Source organism: Silurus meridionalis, chromosome 14 (assembly GCF_014805685.1).
Source record: "Silurus meridionalis isolate SWU-2019-XX chromosome 14, ASM1480568v1, whole genome shotgun sequence".
NCBI classification, from domain to species: domain Eukaryota; kingdom Metazoa; phylum Chordata; class Actinopteri; order Siluriformes; family Siluridae; genus Silurus; species Silurus meridionalis.
Genome location: NC_060897.1, coordinates 11369249 through 11389409, shown reverse-complemented (window position 1 = coordinate 11389409; position 20161 = coordinate 11369249). Strand labels below are relative to the sequence as shown.

The 20161-nt window shown below is 37.5% G+C and overlaps 1 protein-coding gene and 1 pseudogene across 2 annotated transcripts; one reads left to right on the top strand and one right to left on the bottom strand.

Annotated features, from left to right (window-relative positions):
* The first annotated feature begins 1640 nt into the window (after positions 1–1640).
* Positions 1641–10437, top strand: LOC124397167 (annotated as a pseudogene).
* On the bottom strand, positions 9838–19764 carry ndel1b (nudE neurodevelopment protein 1-like 1b). 2 transcript variants are annotated; one of them, XM_046865561.1, is made up of 9 exons: positions 19614–19764; positions 16367–16461; positions 14240–14393; positions 12578–12726; positions 12293–12429; positions 12035–12208; positions 11790–11881; positions 11506–11648; positions 9838–11298 (listed from the first exon to the last, which is right to left on the bottom strand). In XM_046865561.1, exons 2-9 carry the CDS (start codon positions 16450–16452, stop codon positions 11208–11210), a joined length of 1026 nt encoding a protein of 341 aa, XP_046721517.1. In that variant the 5' UTR covers positions 16453–16461; positions 19614–19764; the 3' UTR covers positions 9838–11207. The 2 variants fall into 2 exon arrangements, with proteins under 2 accessions (XP_046721517.1, XP_046721518.1); XM_046865562.1 differs by lacking the exon at positions 19614–19764 and adding an exon at positions 18328–18559.
* Positions 19765–20161: the final 397 nt, after the last annotated feature.

The window sequence follows — 20161 nt, the reverse complement described above, 5'->3', positions numbered from 1 at the left end:
TTTAATTTTTCCTGCTCTGTTCTGAAAATTTTTTACTTATACAGTAGTACTTTTCATACATTGTTTCTCATATAAACCGCTGCAAAATGTCAACCTATTTTTATTTTTAATACTTACAGCAGTAAAAATAGCTGGTTTTTAAAGCTTTATTTTGATTTGATATTTAGAATCTACTGACATTTCATGCATTATTAGATCATTAAGATGTAGATGATAAAGTTTGTCGAATTATAGTGTTAGAGTATGAGTTAGGGTTATCTATTTTGTCTTGTCATATGTGATATAATTTGTTGGTTCATCTAGGACTGATGACATTATCTGTTAACTGTATTAATTGCTGAGTTAAGTGGTAGCACAGTGGTTAAATCTAACCTCATCTTCTCAGTAGTGTCAACTGTGTTTTATGTTAAAAAAGTTTTCCATCACCAAAACAATGTGAGCAAGCCAGTAGAAATCCTAAAATGGATGTTAAATCTATTGGAGCTAATCAGAGTGTGACTGCGACTAATCTACCAGAGCCTACCAATCGACTTGCATGTTTTTGGGCAATGACAGAGGAAACCAATGGAAATCCAATGAAACTCCACAGTAACATGATTCTCAAGACTTTGGACAGTGAGTCAGCAATGATTTGATCATAGTTGATAAAATATTTGACTGGTCACATAATTTACTTGATTGATTTTGATCATAATGTATATAAGCCAGAACCAAGTATATTCTGCCTTCAACTTTATCCCCTTTATAGTCATACATTTTGTGTGTGTACAGACCAAAAGTTTGGACACACCTTCTCATTCAAAGAGTTTTCTTTATTTTCATGACTATGAAAATTGTAGATTCACACTGAAGGCATCAAAACTATGAATTAACACATGTGGAATTATATATGGAATTATATACATAACAAAAAAGGGTGAAACAACTGAAAAATGTCATATTCTAGGTTCTTCAAAGTAGCCACCTTTTGCTTTGATTACTGCTTTGCACACTCTTGGCATTCTCTTGATGAGCTTCAAGAGTCACCTGAAATGGTCTTCCAACAGTCTTGAAGGAGTCCCCCGAGAGATGCTTGGCACTTGTTGGCCCTTTTGCCTTCACTCTGCGGTCCAGCTCACCCCTAAACCATCTTGATTGGGTTCAGGTCCGGTGACTGTGGAGGCCAGGTCATCTGGCGCAGCACCCCATCACTCTCCTTCTTGGTCAAATAGCCCTTGATGCCTTCAGTGTGACTCTACAATTTTCATAGTCATGAAAATAAAGAAAACTCTTTGAATGAGAAGGTGTGTCCAAACTTTTGGCCTGTACTGTATATATATATATATATATATATATATATATATATATATATATATATATATATATATATATATATATATATTATATATAATATGTTTTTGTTCTACATATTTTACAGAATATTTGTGAAAATTGTCCATTACACCTTAATTAGTAGTTGAAGGTGTTTTTTAGCAGGGGCGGGTACTGTGCACTACATACAGGTAACAGAGCTAAAAAAATCTACATTTCACAAGAACAGTGTCTAAGATCTACAAACAGCTCTCAGGCAGCCAATCAGCCATTATGGCAATACAATGTTTTAAACAGTTTGGCTCTTACTTCGGACGGTTTCAAGCGCAATGGAATCGCCAGAGATGGAAAATACCTCCGTGCTGTCGGTAAGATACGCATAACTTTACATTTGATGTTTTTAGCTTTAATTATTGAAATGTAATTGTAGCATATACATTTAATGCACACATTTGTAAACTTATCAAAAAAAAAAAAGCCATGCATTTGGAAATAATGAGACAGATCATCTGAACAGCATTTGTTTTCTGGCCCTGGGTGTGATCAGCATCAAACAAGCAGTAGTTTACCAGAAAACTACTACTTTACCTACTTTAGGTAGGTAAAATAAAAAAATTATGAAATAGTCATGACTAGTATATTGCACATATATATATACAGGCTTCTGGTGTAACAAAATGTAGTCATGATGTCTTATTAATGGCAAGAAACCACAGGCAGTAGAGAAAATCCAAAACCAAAAATATACTAAGGGAGAGGAAATAAGTATTAAGACAATTATGTTTTGTGTGTATATATACGCCCCCTATATTATTTGATGCATTTCAATGCGAAGGCCAATTTTTTAGAATTCTTTGCTATACACTGAAGACAATATATCAGAATTTCATATTTGGTTCCCTGATATGTATATGTAATAAATCATTTAGCAAAATTGAAAAAAAAAATATATATATCTTTCAAAGTTTTTATCATTTATATGGTCTCACAATGTTTTTTATTTTAATTTTTTTACACAGATGGGTTCAGGTTGATAACTCTTCTGCTCAGAAAGTCAGCTATGTCCATGGTCCTTCTTTTGTGCCACTTCTCTCTTTGACTATTGGTCAAAGTTTACAGGCAACAGTAAATAAATGGCCTGAACGAGAAGCTGTGGTCTTTCTTCAAGAGGGAGTTCGAAAATCATTCTCTCAGTTTCAGCAAGAAGTAGGTCCTCTTAATGGTTTCAGTCTCTTTATGGTTGGAAACCTATAGGTTAATCATCAGGTTTGACTTCAGTCAGACTGGTTCTTGCTTCTGGTTGACAAACTAAGAACATGGGCATCTTATACAAATATATATATTTTTTAAGTTGATCACACTAGCAGGGTTCACCATTCAGGCTGTGATCAGCATTTAAAATCCATTATTAGGTGGATTGTTTGGCTGCTGGTCTTCTTGCTCTTGGCTTGCAGAAGGGCGACAGACTTGGCCTTTTCACTTATAATCTTATACTCCAGTAATCATGTTAGTTCTCACTCTCCAGTGTTCTGTATTGTTGAAAGATTTATGATCAAACTCTTGATGTCACCCAGATGAGGATGGGTTCCCCTTTTGAGTCTGGTTCCTCTCAAGGTTTCTTCCTCATAACATCTAAGGGAGTTTTTCCTTGCCACAGTCGCCACGGCTTGCTCATCAGGGACAAATTCACACCATTCACCATCACTGTTGATTTGTGTAAAGCTGCTTTGAGACAATGTCTGTTGTGAAAAGCGCTATACAAATAAACTTGACTTGACTTGACTTGACTTTGGGGACCAAACACTTATGCATGGATCTTGTTTCAATTTGCCACTGCAAAAGCCGGAATGATTATGGTATGCAAATAAATTATTCATTTTTCATCATAAGTTAAATGTTATTCAACTAAATGCTGGACATTGAACAGAAACTATTTGCAGGTGTCTTTGAATCCAGCTTACAAAGAAAATGAGCTAGAATTTGCCCTGAGAAAAGTGTGTAAACATTTTTATATTTCTTTAATGTTATTTATTATTAGAACAGAGGGATGCTTTTATTTGAAAATTCAGGATGGTATGAATCATTGATTACAGGTTAAGTTATTTTCCTTGAAATACAGGTGCAGTGTAATGCAGTGGTGTGTCCTACTCAGTTCAAGAGCCAGAGATTCTATGATAGCCTGAGACAGATCTGTCCAGAACTCAACACTTCAGTTTCTAGTAACATTAAAAGTGCAAGGTAAAACATCATTAAAATATTACAGCAAAAATGAAAATCAGCCACAGTTGCAAGTCAAAATACACATTTACAATTCAAAATATTAAGCTTGATAACATTTGAAAGTACCAAACACAGATCAAAAACCATGTTGTGCCAAATTGTTTAAATAATTTTAAACTTTTAGTTTGCCAGATCTGCGGAATGTGATTGTGACAGACAGCAAGGAATCTGGTATGTTGCATGTGGATGATGTGATGCATGCAGCAGAGAGTCAGCACCACCATCAGCTGGACATCTTACAGAATATACTACACCCTGAAGACCCCATCAACGTTCAGTTTACATCGGTATGAACTCTAATGCGTTTACAATGTAACTTATGAGAAATATACCACTTTGCCTGAAATTTGTATTAGTTTGGTGAGCACAAACATGAATTTGGTGTGCACTGATGCAGTTCCCACACCCTGAATTCAAATATTTCTAGTTAAAATGGTTGTTTATTTGAGGCTGCTAAAAACATTCAAATAATTTGCCAAAACGTCTTCATATTTAACAAGTCTGTACAATAGAAAAAGAGAGACTACAATGCTGGCTTGGAAATATTTCACAGAAACTGCAATGGCTTGTTCCCATTACACTAGAGTAAACTGTTTACTGCTGTTCAGCCCTGTTTACTTGAATATTATCTCAAGGGTGTTGAATGATTGTCTAGGATCTAAAATCGTCTAACCGGTTTGGTGGATTGAATCAGTTTTATGTAAATCTTTTGCTAATAATTTTATTTATTTATTTAATTTTTTTTAACCCAGCAATTAGGGTTGCACAAGCCAATGCACTCTTAGTGCTGGTCCCAAGCCCCGGTAAATATGGAGGGTTGCATTAGGAAGGGCATCCAGCATAAAACGTGTGAAATGAATTAAATAATTCTCTCCACCACATCTCTCTATGACTCACTCTTGATGCATGTCATGATGCTTGCCTCGGTCACAAGTCTTACCTTCATCCCCTACCTTCCTAAAGGGGCTGCTCCGGCCGCTAACACATAATACATTACCGCTAAATTAAAACCCCCAAGCTAGCAAAATGAACAAAATCAACACAGTGGATTTACGTTTATTATTATATTAAGGAAATACCAGTTTTTATGCCGGTCGTATCATTTTATTTTGTTGCATTTATTTGCTACACCTTAAAGGCCGCTCTGTGAAAATATTGTCCGACATTAAACCGGTCCGTGGTGCAAAAAAAGGTGGGGGACTGCTGTTCCACAGTATGTAGGAGATGCATCCTGAAGGAAACTGGAGACTGTAAGGTGTTGGCAGGGGACAGTGTAGCTAGGCAGCATTGGATGGTGGTCTGTAGGATGACTTTAGAGGTGAAGAATAAGAGGAGAAGATTGAGGACTAAAAAAGAATAAGATGGTGGAAACTGAAGGAGGAAGACTGTAGTGTGAGATTCAGGGAAGAGGTCAGACAGGGGCTTGGTGGTGTTGAAGAGGTGCTGGATGATTGGGCATCACTGCAGAAGTGATAAGGGAGACAACTAGAAAAGTACTTGGTGTGACATCTGGAAATAGAAAGGAATACGAAGAGATGTGTTGGTGGAATTAGAAAGTGCATGAGAGCACAAGCAGAAAGAGGTTGGCGAAACAGAATTGGGATTGGCAGCGAGATGAGAAAAGTAGGCAGGAGTACAAGGAGATGCGACAGCAGGTAAAGAGGGATGTGGCGAAAGCCAAGGAAAAGGCATATTAGGAGCTGTATGAGAAGTTGGACAATAAGAAGGGAAATAAGGATTTATACCGATTGGCCAGGCAGAGAGACCGAGCTGGGAAGGATGTGCTGCAAGTTAGAGCAATAAAAGATGCAGATGGAAATGTATTGACTAGTTAGGAGAGTTTGTTGAGAAGGTGGAAGGAATATTTTTAGAGAGAAGGTTGGATGATGTGGAGATCGTGAAACAGGAAGTGGATTGAATTAGTAAGCAGGACGTGAGAGCAGTGATTAAGAGAATGAAGAATGGAAAGTCGGTTGGACCAGATGACATACCAGTAAAAGCTTGAAGATGTTTAGGAGAGATGACAGTGAAGTTTTTGACCAGATTGTTTAACAGGATTTTGGAAGGTGAGAAGACGCCTGAGGAATGGAGGAGGAGTGTGCTGGTACAGAGCTGCAGTAACTACAGGGGAATAAAGTCACACCATGAAGTTATGCGAAAGAGTAGTGGAAGCCAGAATGAGGGAAGAGGTGACCATCTGTGAGCAACAGTATGGTTTCCTGACAAGAAAGAGCATACCAGACACATTATTTGCTTTGAGAAAATTGTTGGAGAAGAATAGAGAAGGTCAGAAAGAGTTGCATTGTGTGTTTGTGGATTCAGAGAAAGCATACAAGAGGTTGTCAAGAGAGGAGTTGTGGTATTGTATGAGGAAGTCAGTTGTTTCAGAGAAGTATGTGTAGGTGGTGCAGGACATGTATGAGGACAGTGTGACAGCAGTGAAGTGTGCAGTAGAAACAACAGACTGTTTTAAGGTGGAGGTTGGATTGCATCAAGGATCGGCTCTAAGCCCTTTCCTGTTTGCAGTGGTGATGGACAGGTTGACAGACGAGGTCTATGATGTTTGCAGATTAAGAAGAGCCTGGAAAAGTGGAGGCACGCGCTGGAGAGACGAGGAATGAAAGTCAGTAGGAGTAAGACAGAGTACATGTTTGTGAATGAGTGGGAGTGCAGTGGAGTGGTGCGGTTGCAGGGACAAAAGGTGGAGAAGGTGGAGGAGTTCAGGTACCTGGGATCAACAGAGCAAAGTAATGGAGAGTGTGTTGGAGAAGTAAAGAAAAGAGTGCAGGCAGGGTGGAGTGGGTGTAGAAGAGTGGGAGGAGTGATTTGTGATAGAAGGGTATCTGCAAGAGTGAAAGTGAAAGTTTAAAGGACTGTGGTGAGACTTGCGATGTTGTATGGTTTAGAGACAGTGGCATTGAGTAAAAGACAGGATGTGGAGCTGGAGGTAGCAGAGTTGAAGATGTTGAGATTTTGACGAGGAAGGACAGGATTAGAAACCAGTTTATTAGACACTTACATAGACAAATGTCCTCAGCTCTCATTTGCATGTGTAAGTTGGAGGATCCAATTCAAATGATTGCAATTTTCCTGACTTTTCCGAAAGATGCATTTGGCGGACTTGATTTGCAATAGTGGCTATGGCTCCTGTTCAGGTGTTTCACCTGTTGGTTAAAATAATCCCCTAATTCTGAAGAAAAACATATAATAAAGGTTGCAATATACTGTACATTAATAGTTAGATAGTCATTTCTCTATTGTCATTCCACAGGGTACAACAGGAAACCCAAAATGTGTGACTTTGTCCCACCGCAACATTGTAAACAATGCATATTTCATTGGGCTACGCATGGGCTACAACTGGAGAGTGAGTTTTTCTTCTGAAATGCAAATGAACATATAGTATAATTCTCTGACTATTCTAATTAAAGAAGGATCTCAAAAATGACTAAAATCACATCACTAAAATACAGATAAATGTTGGCTGGACCTTATATATCTCATCACACTCTCTCTAGGCTGAGGTACGAGTTTGTGTTCCTGTGCCCATGTACCACTGCTTTGGGTCTGTTTTGGGTGGAATGTGCATGGCAGTACATGGCATCACTTTGATCTATCCTTCAACTACATATGATTTGCAGGAAAACTTGAAAGCTATTCAGAAAGAGAAGTATAACTGGATTTACTGATAATTTAGTTGCATTTTCAGGGTTAGTGGGATGAAATATAATTCAAGCCTGGAACTTAATCTCACTTTGATATTTAAGTTTAGGGGGATACAAATGAATTGCAATAATTTTTTTTCTGGATGCTTTTTTTTTTAGATGCACAGTTATCTTTGGTACCCCAACAATGTACATTGACTTATTGAATCAGGAAAACATTAAGGACAGTAACTTGTCCTCACTTGAGACAGGTACAATATTATCTTATATTTTTTATTTTAATGCAGTCATTTTCAATGCAAATATAATAGGAATTTTGTACTTTCCAGGTATCATGGGTGGATCTTTGTGTCACCCTGAGATCATTCGGAGAGTGATAAATTACATGAAGGTTAAAGAGATAACGATAAGTGTTTGCCTACTATGTTGTTGATTCTTAAACTACACACCCAGTAACATACTAAAATCCATGCTTGCATGATAAAGCTGTTCTTGTCTCCCAAATATGAGCTGGCTTATGGAACTACAGAAAACAGTCCGCTCACATTCCTGGGGTTTCCTTTGGACAGGCTGGAGGTTAAAACTGATAGTGTTGGATACATCATGGATCACACTGAGGTCTGCGGGTTTCATTCACTGAATCATTTTCACTCTGACACACATAGTAGCATTTGAGCTCAGTCGCTGCATTTAGATTTGATCTGCTCATGGCTGCATACACATATGCTTAGTTTAGAGAGATAAAATGTACAGTATATACAAGTAAAACAGGGCTCAGGTGTGCACAATTTGTAATAACACGAGAAGTTCATCGTTCAAACAAATTGAACTGTACCCTTATCTGCTACAGGAACATTTGTACAAATTATACGTGGAAAATGACAGTGTATGTGGACTAACAAGGTGTAATAACGCTATTTATACCATGGTCTGCTGAAAGGTGTTTACTGAATACACAGGTAGTTCAAAGATCACATTTTTTTTACAAATGATTTACCACAGTTGCCTACAGTGAAACAGCTGACATGGCACAGTTGCAGGCAATTCACACACATATAATCTCTTTGTCATGCCAATAAACATTGATTACATTTCATTCAATTAAATGTCATCTTACGATGCTACTTTATCTTTGTGTGTGATTTAGAGTGAGCAGAATTCTAAATCTAACACCCTATACATAAAAAAACAATGAAACTTAAACGTTAAATTAATTCTTGCATTACATTTTTATACTGTAACTTGTGACCATGGTATAAGCAGGATGACCACCACACTAAAGCAGCAATTCTACTGTCACACTACCATGCCACTGTGGCTGCTGTGCTGTAAACTGTCCATTCACTGGACAAAGTGTAGAAAGCTTGACAAACTGCCGTTGCAGATAGTAGCTTATATGATAGATGCAGATGATAAAGTACCTGGTACTTAGAAGTTCAAAGTAGGTGTGCCTTGTAAACTTGAAATTAATGTACAAAATCATGACTCTGTACATTTTACACATTTAAGCTCTGTTCTTCAGGCGACGGTAGTAGAGCCATCGTCTGGGCAGCTACTTCCTCTGGGCCAGCCTGGAGAGCTACTCATTCGAGGTTACTGTGTCATGCAGGGTTACTGGGATGAGCCTGAAAGAACACAGGAGAGCATCTCAGAGGACGGCTGGTACAAGACTGGGTGAGATTTTGCTTATGCCAGATCCTGGGCTATTGGAAATAATGGTTTTAAGTAGACTAGAAAAGGACAGAATTACATGCATGTACGTTTTCTGTTATTCTGTGCAGCGATATTGCCAGCCTCAATCAAAATGGCTACTGTCGTATCAAGGGACGCATAAAGGATATGATTGACCGTGGTGGAGAAAAGATCTTCCCAGCTGAGGTCGAACAGTTTCTTTACAGACATCCAAAAGTGAAAGATGTATAGGTGAGCCTGGTCATTGCTTCACTATACCACGCGGGGGCAGCAGTGCAGGAGTTATACAGCGAGTATTGAAAACTAACTGGAACATTCTTTTCTGTTCTTGTCTGCATGAGACCTGCAGGTGGTCGGTGTAAAAGACGGGAGGCTGGGGGAGCAGGTTTGTGCCTGCATCAAGGTAGCAGACGGTCAGGTCTGCACTGTGGAGGAGATTAAGGCTTACTGCAAAGATCAAGTAACAGGAATGACCAGATTTTTACACATAAATAAAAGAAACAAACAAACAAAAATTAAGACAAAGATATTCATATTTGTATTTCAGATTTCCTACTTCAAAATCCCACATTATGTGATGTTTGTTGACAGCTATCCACTTACTGTTTCAGGAAAAGTGAGGTTCAATGTTTAGCGTTTTAGAAAAGTATCACTTGCCACAGTGAGACAAGTGTGTGTGTGTGTGTGTGTGTGTGTTAGTAACATGACCAATACACTTCTCTCTTTTTTTTTTTTTTTACCTCAGGTCCAAAAGAATAAATTGCATGAAGAAATGGAGAACATACTCGGACTGTGATACCATTTCCACACGATGTTAAAAATTCTGGGGGAAAGTTATCATGTTAGAGATTGTGAATAGATAAATTAATTAAAATGGATGATCACATTATATACTCACATTTTAAACTTTATTGGACAACTGTTTTATCAATATATTTTGAAACAATATACAGTATGTAAAATTCACTCTTCCTCTCAAAAACATGCCAGGAATTTTAAATAAATTAATGAGCTGCAAGACCCAGTCTTGATATGTACAAATCTTCTGGGCAAAATTTTAATGCTTACAATCTTATATACATGTAACATTGCAGAATCAGTAGAGTGCTCAATAACTTAATATACTGTGGGATATTAAATACTAAAGGGGGAAAAAAGTGCTCCAACATTGTGTGGGTTACAAAGTGCTGGTACAGGCAAGCGGAACTGGGAAAAAAAAAAAAAAAAACAAGCACAAATTCAGACTTGTGAATGAAATAAATTAAAAGTGAAGGGCAAACCAACCAGCAAAGTCAAGAAGCACTTGACGGGGATGAGGTTAACGGAGTCACTAACAATTCCTTGACCAATATACTTCAACTGACAACACTGCATCATAACCAGTTTACATAGCCATATAATGTTCTAGAGATAAAACAGTATCATCTTCATTATAACCATTCTAAGCTAGGATGCGGGCTGAAGTGAAATTAAAATGTACTACTGAGAATAGTGGTGTTGTGTAAAGTGCTGTAGTTCGAATTAATAGCACATACTTTAGTATATCACTGTTGCACAAACTATCTAAAGCTAATATAGTGACAGTGAGGTTTTCTATGTCAGTAGCTATCCAGCCAGCCTGCTGAAGCAGCACACAGAGCAGAGAGACACATGTGAATAATTCAAAAGGGCCACTACTGAGAGTAGGGGATCTTTCCATGCTGTTTTCAAAGGCCAAAACAGTACATTCCAGGCCAACTGCCCCACTGCTCTCAGTAGAAAATAACCTAATTAGATTGTTACTCTGGATGCAAGAGGTAAAGAGGTATATGCTGTATGCATCGCTAATCTTTTCCATGGCTGCTTCTTGGATGTATACACGTGTTTACACACGCCCATTCAACCTATAATATATTTATGACCTTAAGCAAAATTGCATTCAACCATTTTTTTTTTTAATTAACAAAACAAACTTTGTGCAACTTAGAACAAGCCAAAACATAAGCAGAGGCCTGTGTACACCCCTTTGTCATTTCGCTGGCTTCAAGTAAAAAAAAAAAAAAAGCAAACCGGCAAAGTGAAAAATGAGAGCTCTGAAGAACTGGGCCAACAGAGTCGCATGTGCCAGTGTCCGACATGCATCTGCCAGACACACTCAGACACATGAAACTCTGCACTACACTCATACACACAAACACACAAAGTGGCAGGGTTTCCCAATGTCCTTTCCATTTTCTTCGCTGCTGTACATCTTGTATTCTGAAGGCAGCTGTGGTTCTTTCACACGCTGAGTGGTAGCATGCCAGGAGGGGACACGTTTCGTTGTGATGTCATTGCGCTCAGAGCACCAGGATCCAGGCCATTCATTGTCCTGCACAGCATAATCAATATTACAACACAATGATCAATACACAATTAACACAAATAAATTGCTTTTATCTCAGCATACTACAAGGTGACCTTAATAACAATCTGTGATTTTGGTCATGTTAACTATAATTAATAATAAAAAAAATAAATAAATAAATAAAAAATAAATGCAAAAAATGAGTAAATAGGACACTATCTTTTTACTTACGTTTTATCAAAGTATGTTGTGTGTAGAGAATGAGAGAACTTTGTGGCATTGCTATTTATCAGGTTTCCATTTTCTGTGTAGTTTTTCCTTGCTGCCTGATCTTTGGCAAAATTCCTACAGGCAGCCAGCTTGGACTCCAGGGCCTGTAGATACAGGGAAATGCACACAGAGTTTACTTCTGCATACTGTGAGGACACCTGTCCCTTACAGGCCGGAATATGTGAATAAGAGGCACAAGGATTTATTTAATGATCGTGCATGATTGCCATAATTTCAGGAATTACCCCAACTTTCCGCAGCAGATCTCCAACAATGTTGAGAGCAGAGATCCTTGCAGATGGGGTGAGTGGTGAGCTCCCACAACCAGTTGTCAACACTAAGTGAAGAAAGAATAAAAATATAAACCATTGATTCTTACAAACAATTAAGAATGAAAATGAATAAACCAGGTAAATGTGTTAAGATAGACCCCTGCAGTCCAGTTTGTGAATGAGTAAAACCAGATTGGAATGTTGTTCGAGTTATATACCTTTCTGGTTCATGAAAGGATGGTCTATTGTTTTTCCCACTGGTGTGGCTGGAAGGGAAAAAGAAGCTTGAACTGCTGTGTCCATTTTGTCAGAGTCCAGTGTTGGAGAACTGGGAGCTGACATTCTGGTGGTATCTGAGGCTCTTTCCCGAACAGCCAGCTCCTGCCTTAAATCTGCAAACCGAAAAATGTATGTAATCAGTATGTTGCAGTACAAGTGGCTAAGAGAGCAGTGTTCAGTTGAACGGCACAATCTACCTCTGGCCTCGTCTTTTAGTCTCTGTACAGACACCAACAAAGACTCCTTTTCATCCAGCTCACTCTCAAGAAAAGCATTTCTCTCTATGGCCTGGTTCAAACGCTGCTCAAAATCCTCCAGAGATGTAATTGTTGCTCTACACAAAATAAATCAAGTATGCAATATGCTGATTAAGATATGTATGTGAACAGGGAGTATCAGTGACAGCGGTGTTGAGCAGGGTTACAAAGGCGCTAGAAAAATTTATGCTTAATATGTGAAGTACAATACTTTTGTAAATGTACCTTTTGGCTCTCTCTAGGTCATCATTTGCCTGCTCAAGTTCCCTGACATATTTGTGCAGCTGCTCTTTAATGCAGCGTGTCTGGCCGAGGTCATCCTCCAGCATAGAGATTTGCTTATAGCTCTGTGCATACTGCTGCTCCAGTTTCTCCTGCGCAGAAACAAGCAAACACAGGAAAGAAAACACAAATTCATTCAGAAAGTTATGTCTAACATTATTTTAAGATGTTAATGTAGGTCAATTTTCAAAAAATATTCAAACATTTACAGCTACAACCTTTAGTTTTCCCTCTAAAGTCACTAGAATTTTTTTTTTTCCACTCTAAACAAATATTTCAACTACCGAGATATAAGAAAAACCTTGGAAAATTTGAAAAACTTCACCACTTAAACATTATTTTGTGACAACAATAAAGGGCCAGATTGTAAAATACATCATGTAAAATACAAGAAATTATCTTTGCAAGTATTAATAATTCTGCATTCAGTTCTAATAATTGTAGCTTTCTATGGCAATTCAGCCATATCTTTTCTGTTTTTATCCTGCACAGTTCTCATGCACTAAATAACCACCTCAGATACTTTACCAGCATGTACTAGGCATTGAGCCACAATGAAAACTATTTTCTAAAAATCTAAATTCCACATCTAATTTTACCCATTTCCTTGGGTGACCTTACGAATCAATGGCACTTTGCGAAGCACATATACTACAATATTTGGCTGCCAATTGGTGTGTTTACATGTAGCAGATTTAATCGCTTTAAAAGTCCAATCCGAACGAAAATGCTCCATATAAACACCTCAATCGGAATAAAAATGCCCAAACCAGATAAAATTGTAATCATTTTGAGAGGGGTGGGATAAACCTTTTTATAAACCGTAAAAAAAAAATTGCGATTGATAAGAACCACTATTCGAAAGAAACAAAATATCGATTTCAGAAGCCTCCTCTTCAAGTGGCATTTGTATCAGATCTCGTATCGGCCAATGGGAAGATAGAAGATATATACAATCTTTTTTTGCTGTGCTCTTGTGAACACTTGATTTGCCACATCCCGGTTTTCCGCACAGCTTCCAAGTTTGGGGAATTGGATTTCTGACTGTCTTTTCTTCTGGGGCCATAAATCCCTCCACCAGTCCACACCAACGTGTGAATGACCGGCAAACTCATGCAAAAGTTTAGGTTCAATTCCAGGTCCCTTAATTCCAATAGTACAACCCGCTCCCACCAGTCCTTTCTACAGACCCTTATCCACACGCTTCTGCTTGTCGGGGGAGGGAGGGGTAGTACTGAGATGCTCCTTAGAGATGCATAGCCACCAAAAAAGCTCAGCTTCCTAAACCCGTCTTTTCCTCATACCTTACAGCAGTAGTATGCCTACAAATTCACGTTGTTGCTTGATTAAGTTTGATTTGATTAAGCACTTTACATTAAAATAGCACGCATAAGAAATAATGGAACACCATGCTGAAAGACAGGATATAGGCTAATGTGCGCACGTCAAAGTCATTCCGAATAAAAATGCTGGCACATGTAAACACCATATCGGAATAGATAATATCTCATGTAAATAGTAAACCAAATCTTTCAATCGGAATGACAAAAATTTTTTTACATGTAAACACTAGCTACTGTAAGAGCAAGGAAAGTGAATTTGTACCTTCAGATTATCCACCTCACATTTCAGCCGTTGATTTTCAGCCTGTAGGTCTCTGATGCGGTGTTCTGCCTGGCCGAGCTGAGCCTCCAGCTCTGCCTCTAACTCGCGGCTGCCCTCCTGGAACTCCTGCAACTCCTCCTGGGCATCATTATAACTGTGGAGATAGACACACCCTAAGCAGTTGTACCCAATATACAGAAAGCACTGCGATGTCTTTTATGCAGCACTTTGTATCAGTCAGCTTTGCATGTGTTTGTCAAAACTGGGTCAGATGTCATAATGCAGAGCTTGGCAGCGTTCATGAGTAACGATAAATAATGAATTGCACATTGCACTTAGTCATGGCCAGCCTGAGTTCTCAGCAAAGAAAAGAATGCTGATGAGTCAGGAATGATATCAGTCCTACACAAACCCAAACAAGACAACACAGCACTTAGTCAATACGCATGAACTCGGAGTACACATTCTTGTGTTAAGTCCACAAGAAGTAGTGCCGTTATGTCAAAAATCACAGAGCTAGCAAAAATGTGTCCATGCTGAGACCAGATGGACAAAAGACCTTCTGTTTCATTAGGTCAAAAGAGATTTTGGGGATTTCACAAAAGAGTAAGTGTGGATAATGATGTAAGAACCCTGGCATGACACAGGAAATTAACTAAGCAGGCTGACTCCATGTCTCTGATACTAAGGTTGTTTTTAGAAGGTGTTTACTGCCAAGAAGTCAAGTTTAACAGGAAGGGTGCATGAAGAGTTGTTTTCCTTTTACAGGCCTTGATTCCTACACATAGCTGGTCAAATTCTTCAGTCTACAAAAGTGCGCCAGTTCTATGAAAATAGAAGTCCTCAGCACAAACTCAAAGAACATTTACACATCAACAGGAAATAGTCCAAAACCTCACTTTTTTGTTTTTTAACAATCAGCAACAGCATTTACTTTTCTTGCTGAAATGCAAGAAAAAAAGTGCTTCTGTTAATTTTCACGCCACAAATAGACACACAAACCAAAATAAACAAGCACACAAAAGATTAAATTGGCATATATTTTAGTTGTTTCAAATTGGGAGAAATCCGGGATAAAAAGTATAACTTTCTTCCATCGTTTGCTTTCATCCGTTTTTTGGTCATCAAATTTCAGAAGTGATGCACCAATGAACATTTTCATGTTCAGAAAAATTTTATAGAGCAAAAACAGCTTTTCTATTGTCTCAATTGATCTTTATAAAAAATAAAACAAAGGGAATGTTTTCATTACAATAATTATTGATAAATAAATTTGAAAATGACGGTGAAACTGATAACCTAGAGAAAATCTTTTCAGCATACCAAATAACTACACAACAACAAACCTTGTGTTAAGGTCACAGCAGGCTTGTGGGTTTTTTTTTTTCATTAACATTTTATTTCAGGATATCACCACTAACCACCCCTGGGAGCTAAGGAGGTTTTGACTGGAATAAGGCACGGGGTTCAAATACAATTACAGATATATCCACATTAGTCTACAATTACATAATTCCATTTGTGTTAACATCAAGAACTGCCAGTGGCCATTCTGGCAACTGGATCTAATAAAGCCCAAAACGAGACTGAAATCTACTAGAAGATACTACATAGCATTTGTATAGTTCAGTGCTTCAGTGCATATTCTATCTAGGGACAAGGGCAAGTCAGTATATATATTTTTTTTTTTTACTAAACAGCCTAGGGAGTTCTTCCTTAAGTGTGCTTCAGTGTAATTTAAACTTGACACAGCAACAGTAACACAAGATGCCACAGGGAATCATAAAGCATAATCCTGATTGTTGAGGTTCTGTGGTGTCAAAGCTGTCACTCATCATGCTGTGTACATTTACATTTCTGTAACTACAATTTTATCACAGGGACTATTTGCCTTTCCAAACACTAATAAAAAAGGAAATTCAATGGTAAACGCATAAAATGAAGCAATTAAGCAGTTTTACCAAAAGTAACATTTCAAACTTAAATTAAATAGAAATTTCTTTAAAAGTCACGATTACAAGGTACAAATTTTCCGTAGTGCTTAATCAAATGTAAACTTGCTTGACTAACAAATATACAAAAAAATAAAAAATACAATTAAACTTTAATAGACAGTTAATACCTTACCTTTTCTGAAATTTGAAGGACAAATTTTTCCAGTATTCAATCTCTTCATCTTTTGACGTAAATTTTGGCATCATCTCTGTGTCCATTGTAGAAGACTGCAGAATAAAGTAGAAGGGGAAATCCATGAAATGCTATTTGTGACCAATATTTAATTTATTTGCACCTCACCAGGGATCTGACCCTGATGAACTGACTAATAAATCAATAGCAATAAGAGCCTGGCAGAGGAACAGAACCTAAGGATATATGCTTGCATTTAAACACAAGGCAGGCACAAGCTTAAAACATTAGACAAACCCTAAAGTCATGTAAGCAGAGAAGAACAGATCTTTTAGCCGTGACTGCTTAGCAATCACTTTATCCATCCTAATTAAAATAACCGCAGACAATTATAGATTAGCGTCCCTATACATTTCAGTGTGTGATGCAAAAAAGGTGCCCTTCGAAGAGATACAATTTTCTTAAGTCGGTAGTTAAATATTAACAACATTCGCACTGACATATCTGAATGATAAAGATTACACTTATCTTTCTAAATAAAGAAAAACTGCTTTTGACAATGCAAAAAGCCAAGTCTTTGTAAACTGCCCATTCATTAATTGGCATCACAACTTGACTGCATCTGTTTTAAACAGAAAGGTGAAATAATTTACATACATTCTGCTACATCTGTGTTATAATATGACAAGACACTTGTTCTATTGCAGCTCTAAGATTCCAAACAAACAAAAGCAATATAGTTTATAGTAGGACACAGTTGACCTTAACTATAGTAGATAATCTGCAATTGAGAGAATATGCTCGACAAGATGCTTGATCGATTAAAGAAAAAACATTTTTGACTTTCCACTTCACATAAATAGACACAAATCGATTATTTTAGTAATCGAGTATTCTACCGAATAATCCATCGATTTTTTTTCATTAAAGTGCAAAAAAAAAAGTTTATATATATGCACACGCACATGAGAAAATAAGACGTCTCTTAAAATGTTGAACGCTAAACCCAATTAGTGCATTCAATTGCCGTATATTACGTTAAAATGCAAATACAAATATCAATAAAAATGAAAAATAAATTAAAATAAAATCAATTTTAAATTACTTTAGGAATGGTAAATGCACTGTATAGCGTTTTCTTTATATGTTTTAGTTTGAAATGATCCCAAAGTTAGGAAACCTGCTGTTGTGATCTTCTGAATCTTCTCCTCGCCTTTTTTTTTTAATACACTTGAAGAAAACAAGTGTGCGACTGTACGTAAACTCTATACCCTACATACGCACAACGAGGAAACACAGAAGGTGCCACGTTTATAAATGAGACATCAGAATAGTCGAGTATAGAGGGTGGTGCATCAGTAATAATGGTCCGTTGGGAAACAAAATGAACTAAACAAAGGAAATATGCTATTTAAAAAAAATATATATTTTAAATATTATAGTTATTAGCAAGTTAAAATTTACTGACTGACAAGGACACAACTTAAAGCAAGATTTTGGTTAACTGAATTAGATACTCTGCCTGGTAGGATATGACTTGGATGGCTATTGAGAGAACATGCTCGACAAGCTGCTGAAACAGATTCAGAAGAGCAAACATGCTGACTTAACAAAATGTTAAATAAAGAAAATGTAAAAAAAGAAAAAAGAAAAGAAAACAACTTCTTGTAAAAGTCCAAACTCAGCATGTCCTTTTTTTTACAGCTTGTTTATTCCCCTTAGTATTAATTAAATACAATATTATTGGCCCTAAATGATGAGATCAATAAAACCAACCACGTGTTATATTAAATAAAATGATGCAATTCAGATCTGACAGCAATTGCATCACAAAACAGCACTAACATTTATCAGTCAATGACCACACACACACACACACACACACACACACACACACACACACACACACACACACTCCTGTACCCAAATTTAAGTTTGAAAAAAACAAAAAAAACCCTGACCTTGGTCAAACAAGAAAAAAAGCAGGATGTTGCCCGTCACGTTCCTGTCAATTCAAGCTTCTCAGTCAGTGACTAACCGAAGCAAAGTCCGAAGAGAGGTCGGATTCTTTGCCTATGACATTATTTCCTGGAAAACGCAGAACACACACGCACCCCATCCTGCAAGAAGCAGACTGCTACCGGTGTTTATAACAAGCCACATACTTTCCTCAAACTAGTTCAAACAAACACATACTTGAGACCCAGAGCTGTATCAGGGTTTAAAACTAAACCAAATTTTACAAAGCAATTTACTAAACAGACACAAATGTACGATTTCGAAAGCATTTAGAGTTTGCCTGTTCCCTTGATTTAGGATCCACATATTAAAATAGCATTATTTCACTGTGTTTTTGAAATACTATACTTAGCATACAGGAGAGGTGTCCTATGTGATTAGTCTGTGATGCTGGATGGATCCTTATTTTAGATGTTTTTGGTGTAATACAAGTGACAACATACAAGATATTCAAGTACAAGTAATTCAATCTGAATGTGCATCACTGTTGGCGATAAAGACTTGAAACAAAAGCTGGTTACTGTGTAAAAGCATTCACACCCAAAAACCAGTACCAAGGACAGATTGCTGCAGACATCTACCAAAACAAAAAAGTGAAGGGTTTGATAAATCTGAGACTTTGATACACAGAAATCTGACCTCACCAGCAGTAAGGATTAAGAATAAGACAAGAAGTGTGTTATTGAAATATAGGGCAGTATAGATAATGTCAGTCATCCATTTCAGTTTATAATTTTACCAACATTTAGTCAATATGTATCTTGTCATGAAACAATAAAAGTGAAAGTTATTTCTTTACCTTATCTTTTAGACAAAAATCAGTTTGAAACCCTGCTTTCTGGTCACACAGCTGACCACTTGGTCATCTACCCAACGGTTATTTCTGAGAAGCTAGCCAGCGACAGGTTGGGTTACGCGAAAAACAGACTCCTATGACATGACGTGTTATCTTTATAACCATTTAACCCCAAACCTATTCCTTCTGACATTGAGGGCTTAACAAACTACATGTTAACATCCAAACGAGCATTCTGACCGACTGAAAGGTCAAACCAAACTACTGTTCCTCCCAGCTAACGCAGTGTTCACGCCAGGCCCCGTCAACCGGCTAATCATGAAGCCGAACCGCTAACGTCGAATTAAAACGGATGACATGTTTATCCACTTAAACAACACCACTCCAAAACATCCACTTAACATGACGAGCAACCATTGATCAGTCATTTACCTGATAATCTACCTCAACATGCCCAGCCCGCAAACGCAGATCTTGTCACACCGGCCCAGTACACAGCTCTGTCACCGAGGAAGCGCCAACGCGGCTCGCAGGGATTTTTTTTTTGAAGAAGGAGGAGGCAAGACGATTTCCGGTAATATGACGTAATGACGCCAGTGACGACCAACCAGACGTCAATCACAGCTTTGCCCAATCTAACGCCATTAAAAAGAAATAAATAAATGAAAAATTCTGAGTTACATTTTAAACATTTTACAGCGTACAAATGCGAATATATATTTTTGATATGAGAAACGATGTATTTTTAACAGCACTTTTTTTTTGTCAAATATTTTCAAATAGAATAAGGATTGGTGTCTGGTGGAGAAACAACATATGACATAAGCAAAGAGTCAAAAGTCTGGGAACTTTTAGATGATATTAACCACTGCGTTACAGGTGCATTTCATTGAAATGAAATGAAATGAATGTGCCTTATTTATTTTCACATTAATTATGCTCTAATGGTAAATGTTGTAATAATAATAATAATAATAATA